Source organism: Tiliqua scincoides, chromosome 3, assembly GCF_035046505.1.
Source record: "Tiliqua scincoides isolate rTilSci1 chromosome 3, rTilSci1.hap2, whole genome shotgun sequence".
Lineage (NCBI taxonomy): Eukaryota > Metazoa > Chordata > Lepidosauria > Squamata > Scincidae > Tiliqua > Tiliqua scincoides.
The window spans coordinates 27,876,896-27,898,060 of NC_089823.1; the positions used below are offsets into that span (position 1 = coordinate 27,876,896).

Genomic DNA, 21,165 nt, shown 5'->3' on the forward strand with positions numbered 1-21,165 from the left:
ATTTGATTGCTAGATGTTATTAAAATATCTGTAGTTGAGGTCGCTCCCTTTAGTGGGAGAAAGGTGGGGCAACCATGTTAAAACTATGTTTGAGTTTAAAGAGCGTGTGGGGGGGCAGATATTGATTTGATTAAAAGGGTTGGGGCTGGAGGAAAGGGCAGGTAACTAGGGCAGATTGAGTTAAATGCAGTTTGGAAGAACAAGAAGGGGGAACAAAAGCTGGCAATGTTGGTCAGGTCAGGTGCAGGTTCACCCCAAGGAACTCTCAATTCTAATGTCAATGCCCACTGCACCATCAGAGAGTGGGTAGGGAGCATTATGGGACCCAGTGCAGGGCTTTGTTCCAGAGCTTCCAGTAACTTGGCACTGATACTGCTTGAAGCAATCCACCCTCATCCCCCCAAACAGAAGATAACTGAAGATCTAACTGTGGCCTTAGTTTAGGTTTTCGAAGGAGAATAAGTGAAAGCAGAATTCCATCCCCACCAATTTTTTTCCTCTTAGATCAAAGCCAGTGATTTCATGTGTTTGAAACGATTTTACACTGTGTGAGAAAAAGCTCCTTAGCTTTTTTGTTGATGTTGCTGCCATGGACTCAGTAACTACATCAGACTCAATTCAGGGCCAGAATCCATCATGTCGAACCAATTGCAGTACTTACACTGATAGATGTGGAGGAAAGTTTCTCCTAGCTTGCTAGTGAGAAGAGGCTCAGGCAGGTCCCTGAAAAACTGCTTGACCATATCTGCCACATCATATGCTGACTGGTCTTCATAGTTCACATTTTCAGGGGAGCTTTCATTCATATGACGTAAGGTTTGTATTCGGGATTTCACGCCTGACTTCCGAAAAAGGCCCACCTGAAACATGTCCCATACTCAGTTATGCGGACGTTTGTAATTAATGCAGGAAAGAAGAACATGACAAATCTAACCAATTACTAAATGCTACAGAGAACACATGATAAATATGCAGCTTGGGTTTATTGATTTTATTTATTTCTTCAATGTATACCTTACTGTTTCACCCAACGATATCCTCAAAAGGGGGTGGCCCAACCTTGAGGCCACCTGAAATGTTCTTCTGGAGCAGCACCCTTGGAAGGGCGGCAAATAGACAGGCCCCCTCCTGCATGTCCACTGCCCTTTCAAGCCTTCTGCTCTATAGGGCACTCTGATTGTCTCCAGATTCCTGGGAGCGAGTCAGATGAAGATCATGAGCTGTGGATGCTGGATTCCCAGCATTCCCTGTGCACATGCATTTCAAACAGAAAATACATGGACTGAGGAGGCAGAGAGCGCATGCTTTGTAAGTAAAGGGAAGGGGGGGACAGAAGTGTGCCTACTTGTTCATCTGCTGGCCTCCATGGGAGGGGTGTGCGTGAGTGCAAGTGAGGAAAGGCAGCAGTGGGTGGGGCAGTCAGGTGGCAGGAAGGCATGGACTGCTTGTGGCCTCAACTTGGGATATGACCCACAATTCTTTTATATCTCAGCTACTGAGAATTAGTAAGAAAATACTACAGTGGTGCCTCGCAAGACGAATGCCTTGTACACTGAAAAACTCGCAAGACGAAAGCATTTTTGCGATTTTTTCTGGTGCTTCGCAAGACGAATTTTTAAAATTAAAAAGTTGAAGTTTTGTGCTTGAAATTTTTGAAATCCTCTGTACAGTATGTATGCCTTTAAAGAGCACTTAATAAACACTTTGTAAACCAAATTTGACTTTGTTCTGACTTTTTTGCCCACAGGAACGCATTAATTAAATTTCAATGCATTCCTATGGGAAACCGCGCTTCGCAAGACGAAATTTTCGCAATACGAAACGACTTGCGGAACGAATTAATTTCGTCTTGCGAGGCACCACTGTATTTTTACCTAAGTAGTGTATCAGTTGCCAAGAACTGATATCATAGCTGGATTTAAAAGACATAATTTTCAAATTAATTTTTCTACCTCCTCCTGATCTTTTCTCTCCTGTTGTCTCTAGACAAATAGCAGAGGTATCCAAGGGATTATTAGCATAGTGTTTCAAAGACATATTTTTATCATGTACTTTTTTCTGTAAGGAACTGTTTACATGAGCCATCTAGTATCTTTGCACAGCAGTTCTCTTAAATGGAATCCAGGTGAGGCAACTTCCTGCACACACGCTTCATTTTTATTCCCAAGCAGAGTTGTGTTATATCACTTGGAATTTATTTGGTTTTGCACTGGAAGGGATGAAGTAGTGAGGAAAAAAAATACACTATGAAAAGAACAGAGCAGGCACATTTCCATTTTTAGAGGACTCTTTGCCTCACATGTATGCTGTCTTGTTAAAGGTATAATAAAGTTGTAAGTAAGACTCAGGGCTGCCATTTCTCACAATGATACTGACAGACTTGTGCTTTGTAGGGTTTTTAAAAAACTGTAAAGTGCAAGACTTATTGTAAGAATCACAATAATCCCAGTTCCCTATTAGATACAAATTCTTAATTGAGCTGAATTGTGACTTGAACTTTACATGGAAACTTTAAAATGTCACCCCTATGTACATGAAAGTTGCAACAAGCAAAAGCCATCAAAAAGCACTGTATATTGTTTTGTGCAACAAGCACACATTTATAGTCTGTCCAACGATTGCATGGAGTAATGGCAAGTAGAAGATTAACAAGCACTGAGTTTAAAAGACGGAGTTATAGTAGAAAATGAAATAAAAGGCCCAATGCCTTTTGAGTAGCAGCAGGTAACCATCTTCCCTCTCTCTTAACACTGAGGCATCAGGGTAGGTTCCAGACTCAACAAATACCTGAAAACGAGGATAACTGGTCCTTCCCCCCAGCACATACTCTTCCAATGAAGAAAGGGGTTTTGATGAAGTATCAGTGGATCTCTCAGAATGCCAGGATAAAATAACCCAGCCTCCCCTCTCTTCATGGAGTTGGAGTGCCAGGAATCCCCACACCTTTATTATCAGATTATCGTATGTATGATAAAATAGGTATGTTTTATTGTTGTTAGCCACCTTGGATAACTTTTTGCTAGGAAGAGTGGATAGAAATTATTTTATGACTACTACTACTACTACTACTACTACTACTACTACTACTACTACTACTACTACTATAGAATACCCTTCAAACTGCTTTGTTGAGATTCACTCGTAAGCTTGTGGTTCCAGGTAAAAAGCTGGGATGGGGGGATATTTTAAAGGGAAAAGTCTTGAAAACAGTGGATGCAGCCCATGGACTCAGTGGTGTAGCTAGAGGGGGTGCAAAGCACTAAATTTTATAGAGAGCCTCACTGCAGTGTGCAAGGGCTCTCCCCTCCTTCGGTGCCACTGCTTGGAATGGTTCCAAACAGGAGTGGGAGGGGCCCCTTGCACTCTGCAAAGAGGCTCCCTGCAAAACTTAGTGCTTTGCACCCTCTCTAGCTATGCCACTGCATGGACTTTATGTTGCTTATCCACTGTGAATTCCATTTCTACTGACTATGACTAGCATACAAGCATATGGCACAAGACCTGACCTCACCCCTTTTTTATTCCAAACCAGAATCCAATTCTCTCTCTATTCTGTTTTAATGTTTTTCTCAATAGACAACAACAATAACAGAGGGAAAAACACTAGCTTCAAGCATTGTCAAATGCTATGGTATGCTGGACAAAAGGTCATTTTTGTCCACTTGATTCTTACTGAGAAAACATCTATCTGCATAAGCAGTCCTTGATACCGTCTACACTTGAATCAGAAGCATCAGATTTCATGAACACAGAATTAAACCTCCAGCTGTATTACACCCTGATATCACTAATCTCCATTATTATTTAGTGATCTTTGTCTGACCTTTTATCTTCTTTTGTGTTTTTGGAAAAAGCTAAACTTACAGCTCCAGATAGATAATCACAAACAAATCTGTAATTAAACAGAAGGAGTTGTATTTGGTCATGTAAATATATTGATTGTAATTATCACCATAAGACTTTGAGCAGGTGAGAGGTGTTAACTGAATCAGTAATCTATCATTACTGTGGTTAACTCATTGCTAGCCTCTAGAAATCTGCTGTCTGAAGTGACTGCCTCAGTTGGCCTCACCAATGGGCTGGTCCTGCCAAGGAATCAGTTGTGGTCTTGACTCAGCCTCAGTTTTTATCCATAAAATGGGAACAACAGTACACAGGGATTTTTGTGAGGATGAGCATAAGAAGTTTTTTAAAATAATTTTTTTATGTTGTAAATATTCATGATAGGCTGACAATAAGATGTGCTATATAAGTGATAAATTGCAACTGTATCAGTGCACTAACATATACTACATTTTACATCCCTAAACCCGTCAAGTCATCCTAGCAAGGACTGCACACTAGCCATTGCTCAGTGCTGGCAGAGTTGCTACCTGCTTAGTGTTTGACAGTGACATACTTCTGTGGCTGGCAAAGTGGAATGCTCATAAAGTAAGGCTTTCCAGCTTTTGTGTTACATTTTATGTGCTGCAGCTATAGTAGACACTGCAAAACAAGACAATAAAACTCAAAGCAATAAAAAAACCCATTGCTTAAATTTTAGTTATGAATGAAGCTGCCATGGATATTTTACACATTTATGACCAAAACCAATGAAAAACCTACCTGATCCAGACAATGGTTGCGTAAATAGCGTAGTGCTTGCTGTATGCTCTGTGGAAGGGGCTGCCCTGTTCTCTGCACATGGACTATTAAAGGCACACCAAAGATATTCTTATCCTTGTAGTCTGGAACTTTTATCCTCTTCATGAACTTTGGCACAGACCTGAAATTAATGGGACCGATTAATGGGAAAACACAGTGTGCAAGAAATTAGGTATGTGCCTGGAGCCGAATTTAGCACATATCTAATTTCTATTAGGAATTCTAGGTGTTCCAAACACCACAGGTGTTAGACAGTTCTTACCTACAGAGTTTACTGTCTAGGTTTACTGTCTAGGACTGTACATGTGATCGACCAAGCCGAATGCTACTCATCAGCCTTATATGGTGATTTCTGAAGTCCCAGGCAGGGAGCAATAAGAGGTGTTTTAGTGGAGCCTGCTAGGGCATCCTATGTAGCTGGTAGACTGCATTTGGTTGGTGGGTCACAAGGACTGAAGTCAGGTAGGTTTGGCAAAAGGAGCTGCAGGAATGGGAAAATGCAAGGTTTAACTTGCAGCAGAGAGAGGTTTCATTTCTAAGAGACTTCAAATGAGATACACTTGTATGCTCCCACCAATATATTGCCACTGGCCAACGTATACTCACACTGTGTTCCACAAGGAACACAGCATAGCTTTCAAGCAGCTCACCCAAAACAATTCCTTCAAAAATGCCTGACAACTTGAAGTGCAATAAATAACGGCAGAAGATTAAACTTGAAAGCACGTAGAGTTAATTTCCTCAGTTTGGCTCATTACGTCTGTGATCTCAAATTGCATGATTTATCATTAGCATTCATTTATGGAATTACAGTGAGAGAAGATTACATGCCAAATCATAGTGGGTGAAACTCAAAGGATGGATGATGGGGAAATTCTCTGGGTTCTGCTCCGATTTAGAGATTTAATATCTTTGGCAAATCACTGTGGGCAAAGAAGGAGTACATATGTGCCTTTGTGAGAAGCGTCACTTAAACAGAGTTGAAGCACAAAAGGATTTTGTCTGCATGAGACTAGAGACAATTGTGTTCTTAATAAGATGTGGAGGTAGAAAAGGTTAACTTGAAACAGGGATAGGCATATGGGACTGCTCAAGTGGAAAGAAAATCACCATCCAGAACAGTTATTTTCAACCTTTTTTGTCTCACGGCACATTGACAAGGTACTAAAATTGTCAAGGCACACCATTAGTTTATTGAAAATTGACAGGGCACACCATGCTGTTGGTGGGGAGCTCACATCTCCCAGTTGCTCTACTAATAAATGACCCTCCCCCAAACTCCCGCGGCACACCTGCAGACCATTCATGGCGCACCAGTGTGCCGTGGCACAGTGGTTGAAAATGGCTGATCTAGAAAATTATACTGGCAGGTGGGAGGTACATGGCTACTCTGCATTTATTCGTGGAATGAATGGAACCTGTTATACTCACTTTCCACGCTTTCTGCAATGAATGTGATATGCAATGACTGGGTACAAATAGGGTTTGTTCTCACATATTTAATATATAAACATCTTACTTTTACCTAATTTTCATTACCTGTTCTGGAAGCAGCTGCAATTTGTAACTGGTGGGTTCCATATTGAATACCCACATAGCTCCAGTATGACACTGGATTCTTTAGAATTCTTTGAAAAGGTCAACAGGCATGTGGATGCGGGAGAACCCATGGACATTATATATCTGGACTCTCAGAAGGCGTTCGACATGGTCCCTCACCAAAGGCTACTGAAAAAACTCCACAGTCAGGGACTTAGAGGACAAGTCCTCTCATGGATTGAGAACTGGTTGAAGGCCAGGAAACAGAGAGTGGGTGTCAATGGGCAATTTTCACAATGGAGAGAAGTGAAAAGCGGTGTGCCCCAGGAATCTGTCCTGGGACCGGTGCTTTTCAACCTCTTCATAAATGACCTGGAGACAGGGTTGAGCAGTGAGGTAGCAAAGTTTGCAGATGACACCAAACTCTTCCGAGTGGTGAAGACCAGAAGTGATTGTGAGGAGCTCCAGAAGGATCTCTCCAGACCGGCAGAATGGGCAGCAAAATGGCAGATGCGCTTCAATGTTAGTAAGTGTAAAGTCATGCACATTGGAGCAAAAAATCAAAACTTTACATATAGGCTGATGGGTTCTGAGCTGTCTGTGGCAGATCAGGAGAGAGATCTTGGGGTGGTGGTGGACAGGTCGATGAAAGTGTCGACCCAGTGTGCGGCAGCACTGAAGAAGACCAATTCTATGCTTGGGATCATTAGGAAAGGTATTGAGAACAAAACGGCTAAAGGAGCTGCATAATATTATAATGCCATTGTACAAATCGATGGTAAGGCCACACCTGGAGTATTGTGTCCAGTTCTGGTCGCCGCATCTCAAAAAAGACATAGTGGAAATGGAAAAGGTGCAAAAGAGAGCGACTAAGATGATTACGGGACTGGGGCACCTTCCTTATGAGGAAAGGCTACGGCGTTTGGGCCTCTTCAGCCTAGAAAAGAGGCGCCTGAGGGGGAACGTGATTGAGACATACAAAATTATGCAGGGGATGGACAGAGTGGATAGAGAGATGCTCTTTACACTCTCACATAACACCAGAACCAGGGGACATCCACTAAAATTGAGTGTTGGGAGAGTTAGGACACACAAAAGAAAATATTTCTTTACTGAGCATGTGGTTGGTCTGTGGAACTCCTTGCCACAGGATGTGGTGACGGCATCTGGTCTGGATGCCTTTAAAAGGGGATTGGACAAGTTTCTGGAGGAAAAATCCATTATGGGTTACAAGCCATGATGTGCATGGGCAACCTCCTGATTTTAGAAATGGGCTGTCAGAATGCCAGATGCAAGGGAAGGCACCAGGATGAGGTCTCTTGTTATCTGGTGTGCTCCCTGGGGCATTTGGTGGGCCACTGTGAGATACAGGAAGCTGGACTAGATGGGCCTATGGCCTGATCCAGTGGGGCTATTCTTATTTCACTGCCATGTGAATATTCAGAATGGCACACACCAGGGGACAGCTGCAATTCTGATACTGCTGACAAAGGAGGCCACAAAACAAGGAAAGTCATGTTTTAAAAGATGTCAAACTTTAGAAAAATGCAGATATTCTAAAATGAATCAGAATATTCCAAATTCCTGCTAAAGGCAGGGGGTTGGATGAGATAACCTTCAGAAGTCACTTCCAACTCCATGATTCTATGAAATAGATTGCAAAACAAACAGCACAAACCCAGATGGTCTAAAAATGAATGCAAGTGCAGATTACAAAAACAAATGGTGTTCCAAAATGGGTTTCAGAATGCACACCGCTAATGGACATTCAGTAAGGATTTGCAGGCTCCACTGTGACCTTAAGCAGAATGGAAGAGATAAGTGAAGCAACACGTAAAAGGTCCCTTTGTGTCTCAGATTCCATTCATCATGTGGTCAGTTCATTACTCTGATAAACTACTATTATGAACAATTAAATGGGTCTCTACTAGGCATGTATACCAAAGGCACACATCTCTTTATTTTTTATAAAGGTGTGAGTCTTTAATCTGCATGATAGCATTGCTACATTATTTTACTGTTAGAAAGTAACCATGACAAATGCCCATGAATACATTTTTTTGTTTGTAGTTCAATCTTGAGTATTTCCATGAGTGAACCTTCAGATCTTACTGCAAAATCCAAATGGTACCCCTAGAATAAGGACCAGAAGGGTCACCGCATTGGGTCTATATGATCTACAAGGCTTTGCGGTATAGGAGAGTGACAAAGCAGTCACTGAGAGCCAGGGAGAGAAGAGGCCCTATGCTCTCAACTCAAAGCTGAACATGTATGGAGAGCATAGGTTTTTGATATCCGAACTCCCATAATCTGCTGTGAACATGGAAGGGCTATCATCACTCCTGTTATTGCTCCTATCCTTGGTGCTTCCTTTTTCCTTCCTCTTAATTTAACTGCATCAGTATTTCTCTTTCCACAGCATAGCATATATTTTCAGCATGGTTAATACCTAGCACTAATCTCTGGGTATTCTTTTCCAGCAGAAGAAATGATACATGATGCAACTTACTAATTACAAAGTCATTATAAATGGAAGACATGTTGCTTAAGAAGCAATATGCCAGTATTTATTAAACATAGAATGCTGCTATTACCGGAGAAAGCATACCTGGTGATGCATTCAGTCACTCTTTGTGAATTATCCTCCCTATTTTCTGAATATAGGCCAAGAAATAACAACTTTGCTTCAGATGCCTTTGGCTATAAAATTAGAGTAATAATTTTAGAATTCTCACATGGGCTACTAAGATTGCAGCTAATGTCATAAAGTATTCAGCTGGAAGATGTATGTTGGTTCAGATCTAGAAGAAGCAGTTTATTCTCTGCTTTGTTTTAAGAGACAAGATTAGGCTATTTCACAGTCACTCATAAAAGCATAGAAGTTGAAATGTCCACCTTAAAATCCATGCCATGTAAGCAGTAAACACATCATATAGGGTGTTTGCTTACAATGTAGGTTCCTTGCACACACATGTGGCCTTGACCTTTCATTCTAATTCTCTACTTTTGCAGGGTGGGAGCAACTATGAAACTGAAGTTGGGACACTAGGAGCCTGGTGTCATTCTAGCTGTAGAATGCTTACCTGCTTTCATAGGGGCAGACTCTTCCCTTTGGACTGCTTTCTTTTGAAGTGGCTGCTGCCACTTTAAAAGGGATGGTCTAGATTCTGCACAACAGCTTAAAAGCTCTCCTAAATCCGAGCAGCAGGCTCACTCGGTGTTCTCATACTAGTGTTAAAGTGGCCATTTGGAATGCAGGAACCAGTCGCTGGCACTCTTTGCCAGCACTTCCCCTCCCATCCTGCCCTCAGAATCAATAGATGACTTTTGTTGCTTAATATGCCCTAAGCTCATCGATTGAAATAGGAAATCCAAAACCTTGTAACTTTAGAAATACAGGATGGATTTTCACTGGTGCAATAGGACCCCTGTAACATTACATATTACATTAATGTTTTAACATAATCCAAATTGCCACAATTATAAACATATATGGCTGAAGTCTGAAAGTTGAACCTCAGACCTCCTTGCAAACATTTAAAACAGTACAGTTATCAGATTTTCTCCCTAAAATTTGGCCAGGTGATGTCCTTCACCATGTAGATTTTCTTTTCTAAATTTCATACTGGTAGGATAACATGTGTTCACTTTACAATGAATACAGTCTTCAGGCTTTATAGTGATAAAATGCTGAGGAAAATCAAGATGTCTTAAATTACAGAGCTGCTCCCACAGCTTCGCAATATATACACACTATATAAACTACTTACCATGTCCAGCCATGCTTGTTTGACATGGAATATTTTTCCATGATGGCAGTAAGACGAAGGAGGGAAAATTTTTGCAGCAGATTTAACTGAGCAGCTGACTGACTGCTGATCTGTAGTGATCCTATGGCATTGCTTAGTTGATGAGAGATCTGGAAACTATGCCAACGTAATCGCCTTTAGACAGAGAAAGCAAAACAAAATAAAATTGAATAATGCCTGATTATATTAACAGGTTTGATGCTCATAAACTGCCTCTGTGCAATTTACTTGCGCATGCACACAAGATGTTCTTCTGCTGTTATTCATCCTGGTATAAATCCAAATCAATTTGAGAGACTAATGTCAACAAGGGGCAGTGCAATCCAACACCCCTCCCCCAAACCAGCACAAGTGCTGGCTCCCAGTTGTCGCAAACGTGCCATAACATATGTTCGTGGTGACTTGGGAGTAGGATGGCCTTGTGCACGGACGTGTGCTGGTCTTGCAGAGACAGCCCTATGCCTGGAAGCAGCAGGTTTGTGCTGGCCCAGACAGACCAGCATAGGGGGTGGAGAGCGCAGCAGGAGGGAGGAACAGAGGTAGGGAGGAGCGTTTCTGAGCTGGGGAGGGTGGATTGGGCCTGAGAGGGGGTGGGGCCAGCCACAGCGGCTCAGGCCAGATTCCATCCCCCATCCCTGGATCTAGCATCTTTACTCGGGAAATTGCGAATAGCCCCATAGTCCTGTCTGGGGTGTTTCTTGGGGTAAGGAGGAGGAAATCCCCTTCCTCCAAGTTGCACCCTAGCCTGCACCAAACCCACCTGTTCCAGTAGGCCCGCCTGTTCCAGCACAGGTTAGGATTGTGCCCTACACAATAAAAACCCACTGATAAAGCATAGTGCCAGTATTGGGCAGCCCAATCCTAACCTGCACTGGAGCAGTTGGGCTGAGTGGCCCAACTGGTATCCAGTGTAGGTAAGGAACGGCTGTGCGACTCCTTGGGGTAAGATCTCCTTGGGCATATTTAATCCAGCCTGAGGCAACATGCAATAGTCCAGCCTGAGGGCCCAATTCTATCCAATTTTCTGGGGCCAGTGCAGCTGAGCCAATGGGGCATGCAGTGCATCTTGTGGTGTGGAGGCAGGCGCAGAGGCCTCCTTAAGATATGGGAACACTTATTTCCTTGTCTCAAGGCTGCATTGGGGCTGCACCGGTGCTGGAAAATTGGATAGGACTGGGCCCTGAGGCAACGTGAAAAGGCTCTCTAGGTGAAGTCAGCAGACTGTTGTATATATACGGAGAGGGATGACTCTGAAACCCAACCGGGGTGGTTCTGTGAGTACAGCGTGGAGCTTTCCTCCAACGTGAGCTAGGGGATAGGGGAACCATCAGAATCATAATACTAATAAAGTAATTATTTATTTTATTTCGAAATGAGACAACCAGACAGTCATGAAACAGTCTGTATCATCTCACATATTGTAGGCATTAATTTGTTTTGTTAATTTTTCCATTACTGCCAAACATATTATTGCTCTAATGTGGGGGAATCCCAATGTTTATACTCAGAAATGATAGAAGCAGACGTATTTCACTAACAGCCTATATACATGGGAGAATAATATGGCACATGTGTGTGTCTAATTTTTTTTTGCAAAATATACTTTGAATCTCCATGTAGTAGCATTTTCATACTCATTAAAACAGCTATAATAATTACAAACCTGTTTGGCCTGGTGAGAGATGCTCCAACACCTGAGTCCCTTCTATCCCTTACACCTGTCATTTCTGATTCACTGAGAGATGTCCCATCTCTGTCCACATCACTAGGTGTTGTCCGGCCATCGAATACCGAGTTCTGTTCAAAGTCTAACACAACCTTAGCTGGTGACTGGAATGATAAGGACCCACATTCACCAATGGACAAATCCTTGCTTTTCAGTTCTGGCAAGATATTTTTGGACCAGTCATCTACAGACTCTTGAAGCCCATTAACGTGCTGCAAAATGTCATCCAGTTGAGGGAAAAGGTTTTCTCTTTCCAAGTCCAGAAGGTCACCAGTGCTGGCATATAAGTGAGAACCTGGAACATTGTCATAAATACTCACTCGGCTCTCCTTTGGGCAGGAGGCAAGGGGGCTGGTCTCTCTGGGTGTTGAGCACTTCTGTTTGCTTAATGAAATACTTCCTGTCCTCCAGTTCACACTGTTGCTATTGTCTGTAGGAGAGAGACTTTCAATGGAAAGTGCCTTAGGAAACGTTCCAGGTTTGTGGTCTTTGGGAATATGAACAACGAGGTTTTCCTGGGAATAAAATTCATTTCTGCGATTCTGATCTATCACTTGCCTCAGGGCTGCCCCTGCAAGGACATCCAGGTCCTCCAAGTACATGCCACCCCGCTTATTCGCTTCATGGTATTTGCGTTCCTTTAAGCAAGGAGTGCTTATTCCGCTACTACTGCTAATTTCTGAAGGGCTGCTCTCACTGCTGGATTTAGCTGAGAAGGAAAAGCTTTGTCTGACGGTGTCGTGTGCTGCTATGTTCTGGAGGTCTCCATTCTCTATTTGCACACACTGCATATCCTTTAAAGCTTTCGGCTCATGCTGAAGAACAGGTTTGCTTATGATTAAGCCACTAGTCCTTCCAGAGCCTTTCGATCTTCCATGCACACCTTTGCCTTTTAGTGTCTCCATGCGCTTTAGAAAGTTTTTAGCTCTGGTCCGTGTTGTTTTTTCATTCCCAAGATTAAGAGAGTCTTCTGAAGGCTGGGAAGGGGTGCAACCAATGGGAGTGGAGTCATGAGCGAGGGTGCTTTCTATACAGTATTGTCCTGCACAGTCAAATGTCTCCCTAGCAAGGCCGCTGACTCCAGACTGACTCCTGTGGTCACTTCCCCCGCTACTCTCACTGTGAATAGATGAGATTTCAGGCTCACTCAGGTCAGTAAGAACACTTTCACTGCTTGTTGTGATTTTCATTTTAATATCCCCCGAGGACCCATGTCTGTCAGATTGATGGATTAAGGTATCAATGTCATCCACTCTTGACCATCTTCGGCTTGTTCTTTGGAAAGTCCATTTGTTACTGATGGCACAAAGGTCTTCTTCATCAGAGTCTTCACTCTGAAAAACAGCACACAGCACTTGGATAAAAAAGAATGCCTTTCTCCTAGCTTTATAGACTAAAAAAAATGGTGCTGCAGTAAAAGCTAAATGGGATGGTTGGTAATGTTCTCATTTCATATAATGGACAGCAGCTTTCCTTTCCTCACTTTCAGAAATTCCAATAGTCTTTGAAAGGCACAAATAAATAGATCTGACTCACTGCAAAGTCAATATCCTTCAACATAGCTCACTCAATAGATCCACCTGAAATGCACTCTTTTGCCTGAGAGGCTCCTAAGCAAAAGCCTCATGGACACTTACCAAACAAAATCACTGAGGGGATAAAGTGAAACAAATGAAGCAATTAACTATAATGTGTTACTCTACTAATACTCATTGGATGACACCATCCCATGATGTCATGTAATCTACTACAAAATTAATCAACAGAATGTTCTAGTGATGTGCCCCTCGATTAGAAACATATAAAAACTAGAATAATATTTCTGTTAGTGCCAAAGAGAAAGTTGAAAGTCCTATATTGAGACTTTAGGGTACGTAACTTCCGTAGTGTCTTTAGTCCTGTCCCAATCTCAGCAGTTCCCAAACTTACTGTGGTGAAGTCAGCCTTCTTTTGCATCACCCTCTTCTTCCCGGCTATCCTGGGCACTGCCATCTTGGATTGTGCAAGAGACGGGAAGATGAGGATGCCGGGGACACCCTGCCCCTGTGAGTTCCCTGAGAGTTAACCGCAACATCTGAGGGCGCTGCAGCACACGGGCAGAAGCAGGGCCTCTGAGAGAAATTTTATCGGGGGGTGCAAAGTTTCTTTTGGGCCCCTTCGCAAAGGGGGAGGGGTGAAACAGAGCAGGGGAGGGTGGTGATGGGACAAGCAGAATGGGGGGAAGGTCAAAACAGGGTGGGGGAAAGGTGAAGACAGATAGAAAGTTTTTGGAGCCTGGCTCTACCCATCCATGCGACACTGGCAGCTAGATACAGTAATATGGAAAACCAAACACACTCCTAAGTCTCTCTAAAATCTTTTAAATATATAAAATCATTGCAGGAGGTTATTATCACTGTATTTAGACTCACACTAGAGTGGAAAGTGTCCTGTGTACACCCAAAACCGACTTCAGCAGCATCTGTACTCCTGCAGCTGTGTCCCTGAGCTCCTATCCACTCCTTCACGGGAAGAAAATCCACAAGCCAAAGAGCAACTGTAGCAGATCAGTTTCTTCCCACATGTGACACAGTTAAGGGATGTATGCATTCCTGGGCCTGGTGTGTTTGGCTTGTGGCAGTAGTCACTGCCATGTGCCCACAGTAGTGCCCCCAGCATCCCACATGAGCAGTGAGTCTAGGTGAGATAGGAAAATGGAAGATCCTAGGAAATTTCTGGGCCCCCTCCTTTGGCTCCTGGGCCCCCTTTCTGAACCTGGGCCTGGGTACAAATTACTCCCTTTAACCCCCTCTCCTAGGCCCTGGGCAGAAGGTCTGGGGGCAGGAGGTCTGGTATAGAGGGCTGAGCGTTAGCCTGAAGATAACATCTGAAGGTTGCCAGTTCAAGGCCACTGGCAGCTCTGTGAATGGCGAGAAGCGGCTGCCTTTCAAGTGAGAGATGAAGGAGCTGCTTGTCAGCCAGCATGGGAGGCAACTGGGGGCCAGAAGTGATACCAGACTGTGAAAGATCCATCTGAAATGTTGTGCGGTTCTTGAAAGATAGAAACTTTCTGTTATTGTAAAAATCCCCTCGGGGGTTTTGAGATAGCCTGCCTATTTGAACCGCCTTGAATAAAGTCAGAGGAGTAATCCAATAACTAGAAAGGTGGTATATAAATACCAGTATTATTATTATTAGGGAACTACTGCCCCAATCCATATATGTACAATTAGTTTTGATGGATCCAGAGATAGCTGCACATTGACATTTGCATCAAACGAGGCTTCCAGCAAGTCAGATGGAGAAACACACCCAGATATGCTTAAACACCACAAGTTTATGCATGTGGACTTTCCTTGCTGGACTGGGATGACTGCAAGTGACTACAACTTGATGGCCAATTGTGCGTAATCAAATCTCTCAGATTTCAATAGGGCAATAATTTAAACTTGAAACTTGCATTTTGTAGGCTGGAACAGCATCTTTAAAAATCTAACAACTGAATCAAGAACACAAGCTTCCTTCTTAAATGTACAACAAACAATAAACGATAGTGCACAGAGAGTTTGAACAATGAGAGACGCATGCAATATGTGTGCAAGAAAACATACGGAAAACATATTTTGGAAAGGAAGATTTAAGATACTGTTCAACATTGGCTAAAGGGGGCAGGAAATTCATTCCACATTTCAGGAGCTCTCTCAGTATAATCTAGGGTTACTTGTTGAACTAAGATATGCAGTGATAATACAGTTAGCTTGAATTTGTGGCTTGCCATGGCTTGCTCACACACCCATTATAGATCAGAGATGATAGGGTGGCCGAGAGAAACAGATGCAATGCTTCCCAGTTCTTAGCCAACAAAGTGGTGGGCCCAGTCACCTCTATGGTATTGTCTTCAGAGTAGCTTGAATTATGCACTGCTACTTAAGCCTGTCCTCTACTGAATGTTTTCATCGCTAGATAGTGTTTGCTAGATAGACTCAGGGCGCAATCCTAACTGTGCCCTATGCTGACCCAAGTCCCTTGAGCCGGCTTGGGAGGGTCACAAACATACCGTAAGACATGTTTGCACCTCCTCAGAAGGAAGCCAGGCCGGCACTCAAAGAAGCACCAGCCTGCGGAGGCTGATGCAAGCCTCCATGCCGGCTTCCTCCTTGCTTGTTGTATCGGCCCGGTTGGGCCGATGCAAGGAAGAAAGGTAGGTGAGGGGGGGAGGCGGAGAAGGGGTGGAAGGGAGGCATTCCTAGACGGACGGAGGGCAGGCGGTGGTCAGCCCCAGGGGCAGGCAGGGCTGGGATCCCGCAGTTATGCCTGATCCCAACTCCCGTTCCCAGAGAGAACGGAGCGGCTTCAAGCTGCTCCACTCTCCTTGAACTTGCACCATCTCTTGAGGTGGCGCAAGTCTGAGGAGATCCATATGGGCCAGCAGCCCTTACCCAGAGGTAAGGGGAAATGTTTCCCCTTACCACTTGTTGAGCTGCCTCTGGCTACTTCAGCGCAAGCCTCCTAGCTTGCCTGTTCCACCTCAGGATAGGATTGCGCCCTAAGAAATCCAAGTTCAAATTTACAATGTTTATAAGCTAGCCTTAGGTCAGTCACTGTCTCTTAGCCTAACCTACATTACAGGGTCGTCGTTGTCAGGAGCTACCAGGGCTACAGTCAGCCTTTGACTTCGTGTGCACCTGCCCCATTTGGTAAACCACTATAACTGAGGAGCAGAGCATCCAAGGATAATGAAATATTTTTGGGTCTGGATTAGCCCCTTGGGCCCTTCTTGACAGGATGGGCTATAAAAGGGCTTCTTGTTTAGCCTGGCATTTTGCTTTAGAAGCATTTACTTCCCTGACTCTGGCATGTTCTGGTGTGTCCCTTGGCTCTGAATTCCTGGCATGATTCCTGGTTCCCAGCTCCCCTCTGACTTATGGTTCAGTCCTGAGGGGTGAGAGGATTAAATGGGGTGGGGGGAGGGGATAACAACTTAGGCTCCCTTGAGAACTTTGGAAGGGTAAAGATGTAATTAATAAGTATTCACCTTTCCTCACTCAACTTCTCAACCCTTTTCCTTTGTTTTAATCTCTGCAGTGTGCCAGATCTCAACAGTAGTAAAAAAATGTATGCACACTTGATACTCCCCTAATCCATTATGAATGAGCAGACACATTTACTTAGAGTGGCTGATAGTGTTTGCCCAAGACTAAGGTTCAGAGAGTTTTCTATACTTAGCTTATTTAGGGGTCGATAAAAATAGAACAAAACCTGACTTGAAAACATTGTTTCTTCAGGCAGATGTGAATGCCAATAGAACACTCAAATGCAGTTTCATTTTAATGGATTTTCCTCACTTTTTTCTTCATGAGGGATATGACCCTGCAGCTGCAGAAGTCAGTTGTTGCAGCAGCGGCTTTGTCTCTAACTAAATAACCTATGGCAGTGGTTCTCAAACTCTTAAACACCAGGGCCCACATTTTAAAATGAACATATTGGGACCCACCTAGCTTTATGAGACTTTAAAAAAAAAGGTGATCTAGAAAGAAACAATATTTTTATTTATTTATTTACAAGCAATATTTTATTTATTTGCCAAAAAAAAAAACAACTCAATTCATTTCTCATAATGAGGCAGCCCTAATGAACAGCCTCAAGGCTTGAGGGGCTTAGGGCGCAATCCTACCCTGTGCTGCAACAGGCAAGCCAAGAGGCTTGCGCTGTACCCAGCGCAGGATAGGGGCCCAAAGTGGTTCAGCCAGAGGTAAGGAGAAACTTTTTCCCTTACCTCCAGGTAAGGAACGCTGGCCCCATGGGGCTCATTGGACTTGTGCAAGAAGGTGGCACGAGTCCTGAGGTGGCACAAGTCCGAGGTAAGCAGAGCTCTGAGCTCCCAAGGAATGGGGGTTGGGATCCAGCATAAGTGCTGGATCCCAGCCTCGCCTCCCGCTCCCCTGGGGCCGCCCACTGCCTGCTCCCCCGCTCAGGAACAGCCCCCTCCCACCTCCTACCCACCCACCTCAGAGCCTTGTGTTGGCCCAACTGGGCCAACGCAAGGCTCACCAAGGAAGCTGGCGCGGAGGCTTCTGTCTGCAGGCCAGCGCACCTCCATGCTCTGGCCTGGCTTACTCCTGAGGAGGCACAAACGTGCTTTACGGCATGTTTGCGACCCTCCTGGGCTGGCGCAAGAGACTCGTTTTGTGGATTGCGCCCTCAGTTAAGTGACCCAGCCTTCACCTGCCCCCACTACCTGTCATTGATGGACTGAAAAAACTCACTAGAAAAAAATACTCCAACATTTATCTTCCTATATTTATGCACGCTTGCAAACTGTAGGAGCTTAGCTCTTTGCAGGGTAGTTAGTAGCTATCTGATTTTTTTTTAATAGCCTCAGGACTTGATGCAATTAGTTATCTGAACTTTCCATCACTGGTGCTCTCACTGGAGACTTTGCAGGACCCACCAGAATTCGGATCATGATCCACCAAGTGGGTCCCAATCCACTGTTTGAGAAATAATGACCTAATGGTAAGTTTACTGCACAATGCAAGAGAATCTGGGTGTGCAAATATATAGTGTAATTGAGGTTTAATGGCGGGGTGGTTGTTAGCATTTGATTATATAGAAATATATGTACCAAAAGCAGCAGAAGTGCCAGTGCCGCCATGTGTAGGACTGCTTATTAACAGAGATGAAGACAGTTCTCTTATTGTTCCTCATTCCTGCTTTCAAAGGTCTCATCAGTCTCATCAGCCACAGTGCAATGTTGTGCAGGCAAACTACTGCAGCAAGGATAGATGGTTTTAGGGATGCCTGAACCCTTTGCAAGAGACAAACTGCAAGATTTTGCTAATCTCTTAGGATCTGGCTACATGTTAAGAGGAAAAACAACCAAAGGACAAAACCAACAGGTACAACAAAATGATTTTGTGAAAAGGAGTTTTAAGACTTCCCAATGTGTTTTGAACATCTGCATTCTTCCTCAGAGGAAACTGCAAATTATACACCATTATGTATTATTCACAAGCAAATTATGATATTGAGTTCCCCTCTGTAATGATCCATGGAAAAATCAGAGATCAGCAGAAGGCAAAAAAAAAACACAAAAAAAACAACCTGGAAATAGTACTGTAGTATTTTCTACATGGCTTTGTAAAGGAAGAAAATAGGAGAAAAATATATTTCCATAAAACTGAGTTGAAACGTTTCTTTCTCACAGTTATTTTGACTGTTGAAAAATGCCTTCTTTCCTTGATATCTTAGTGCACCTTGCTAAATGTCAGTCTATTCAGTTACACTGTCTTCATTTGCCCCTTCCAGTTGGTTTAATTTGCCCTCAATTATATAAAATCTGATTGGCTAAGCATCAATATGACATCATTTTATCCACTACTTGATCCCTGATTCGCTGGGGTTACATATTTGGCAACTTCCAGAAGGGATAAGAAGCATTATTAATTATGCAGTGCCATGAATGTGCATGGCATTTTACTGAGGGGCAGCACAGTCCTGACCTGCCTGGGGTGCGAGGCTGCCACTGTGCAAAAATAGCGACCATGACATCCAATGCGCAGCCGGGTAGCCCCTTTTGCCCCCTTCCCCCGGGTAAGGGAAGTAGCCTCACAATGGAGCTACTCGATTCTGCGGCAGCTTTTGAGCCAGTGCAGAATCGGAGAGTCCCACGTCAGGCCACACGGCCCGTCATGGGGCTCAGGATCCATCCTCCTTCGTCCTGTTCCCTCCCCCTTCCGCCCTCTCTCGGCCCTCCCCCATCTCCCTCCGCCCCACAATGCCTCCTCCTTACCACCCCTCACACCCCCACTCACCTCTTTGCTGTTCGGCAGCCTGGGCAACCGCTGGATGGCAGAACATGGACCCAGCATGGGCTCGCACTGGGCTAGGTCCAGTGCTCCGCCCACACTAAGGGCTCGCAAATGTGCCTTACAGCACAATTGTGACAGTGTGCACCGGCGATAAACCGGCATGCAGTGTTCAGGATCGGGTCCTAATAAAGGCCTTACAATACAATATTGTATTTACAAAAAAAAATATTTTTTTTATTGTAAGGCACTATACTAAAGAATTTATATACTTTATATTTTTATTTTTCTTTCCTAATGTAATGACCTATGGTTAAGCAATAAAGGTTTGATGATAATAAAGGCAAGTTTGCTGCCCCAAGGAACTTACAATTTAAAATCTTATAGGAGGAGGCAACAAAGAGAGAGGAGAAACAGAGGTTTGTTTACTGAGAAATAAATTCCACCAGTTCATTGGTACTTATTATCTTGTCAGGATGAAAACTGATGCAAAATAAAAAGACTGCTCAGGGCTTTTTTTCAGTCAGACTGCAAGCTCAATTCCACACCAGAATGATCAGACAAGTATATTGGTTAATCAAATGTTGGTTGATTAACCAATTGTCTTGCATTTCCCTTTGTGCCAATGCTTGTTACCTCCAGTTAGGGAAAATTAACGAAGTATTTCGGAGCTGGGTGCATGAAATGGAAGTGGTACAACCTTGTCTCTTCTCAGACACCCAGGCGTGGGACACTTTGGGCACCATCCTAACCCCTTATGTCAGTGCTTTCCAGCAGTGACATTAGGGCAATGCGGCTCTGAGGTAAGAGAACAAACATAAGAACACAAGAACAGCCCCAATGGATCAGGCCATAGGCCCATCTAGTCCAGCTTCCTGTATCTCACAGTGGCCCACCAAATGCCCCAGAGAGCACACCAGATAACAAGAGACCTCATTCTGGTGCCCTCCCTTGCATCTGGCATTCTGACATAGCTCATTTCTAAAATCAGGAGGTTGTACATGCACATCATGGCTTGTAACCCATAATGGATTTTTCCTCCAGAAACTTGTCCAATCCCCTTTTAAAGGTGTTCAGGCCAGACGCCATCACCACATCCTGTGGCAAGGAGTTCTACAGACCAACCACACACTGAGTAAAGAAATATTTTCTTTTGTCTGTCCTAACTCTCCCAACACTCAATTTTAGTGGATGTCCCCTGGTTCTGGTGTTATGTGAGAGTGTAAAGAGCATCTCTCTATCCACTCTGTCCATCCCCTGCATAATTTTGTATGTCTCAATCATGTCCCCCCTCAGGCGTCTCTTTTCTAGGCTGAAGAGGCCCAAACGCCGTAGCCTTTCCTCATAAGGAAGGTGCCCCAGCCCCGTAATCATCTTAGTTGCTCTCTTTTGCACCTTTTCCATTTCCACTATGTCTTTTTTGAGATGCGGCGACCAGAACTGGACACAATACTCCAGGTGTGGCCTTACCATCGATTTGTACAACGGCATTATAATATTAGCCGTTTTGTTCTCAATACTTTTCCTAATGATCCCAAGCATAGAATTGGCCTTCTTCACTGCTGCCGCACACTGGGTCGACACTTTCATCGACCACCACCACCCCAAGATCTCTCTCCTGATCTGTCACAGACAGCTCAGAACCCATCAGCCTATATGT

General features: G+C 43.8%; 1 protein-coding gene across 4 annotated transcripts in view; it reads right to left on the bottom strand.

Moving 5' to 3' along the window:
• Positions 1 to 21,165, bottom strand: part of STARD13 (StAR related lipid transfer domain containing 13) — a 171,455-nt gene that overhangs the window by 20,200 nt on the left and 130,090 nt on the right. For 3 of the 4 annotated variants that reach the window (XM_066622499.1, XM_066622498.1, XM_066622500.1), the window contains 4 exons: positions 11,656 to 13,052; positions 9,954 to 10,127; positions 4,606 to 4,765; positions 662 to 860 (listed from right to left, as the gene is read on the bottom strand). In XM_066622499.1, coding sequence (XP_066478596.1) covers positions 662 to 860; positions 4,606 to 4,765; positions 9,954 to 10,127; positions 11,656 to 13,052 — 1,930 coding nt within the window. Of the gene's footprint in view, positions 1 to 661; positions 861 to 4,605; positions 4,766 to 9,953; positions 10,128 to 11,655; positions 13,053 to 13,647; positions 13,706 to 21,165 lie in introns of those variants that run through there. The other variant, XM_066622501.1, reaches the window with a different exon arrangement.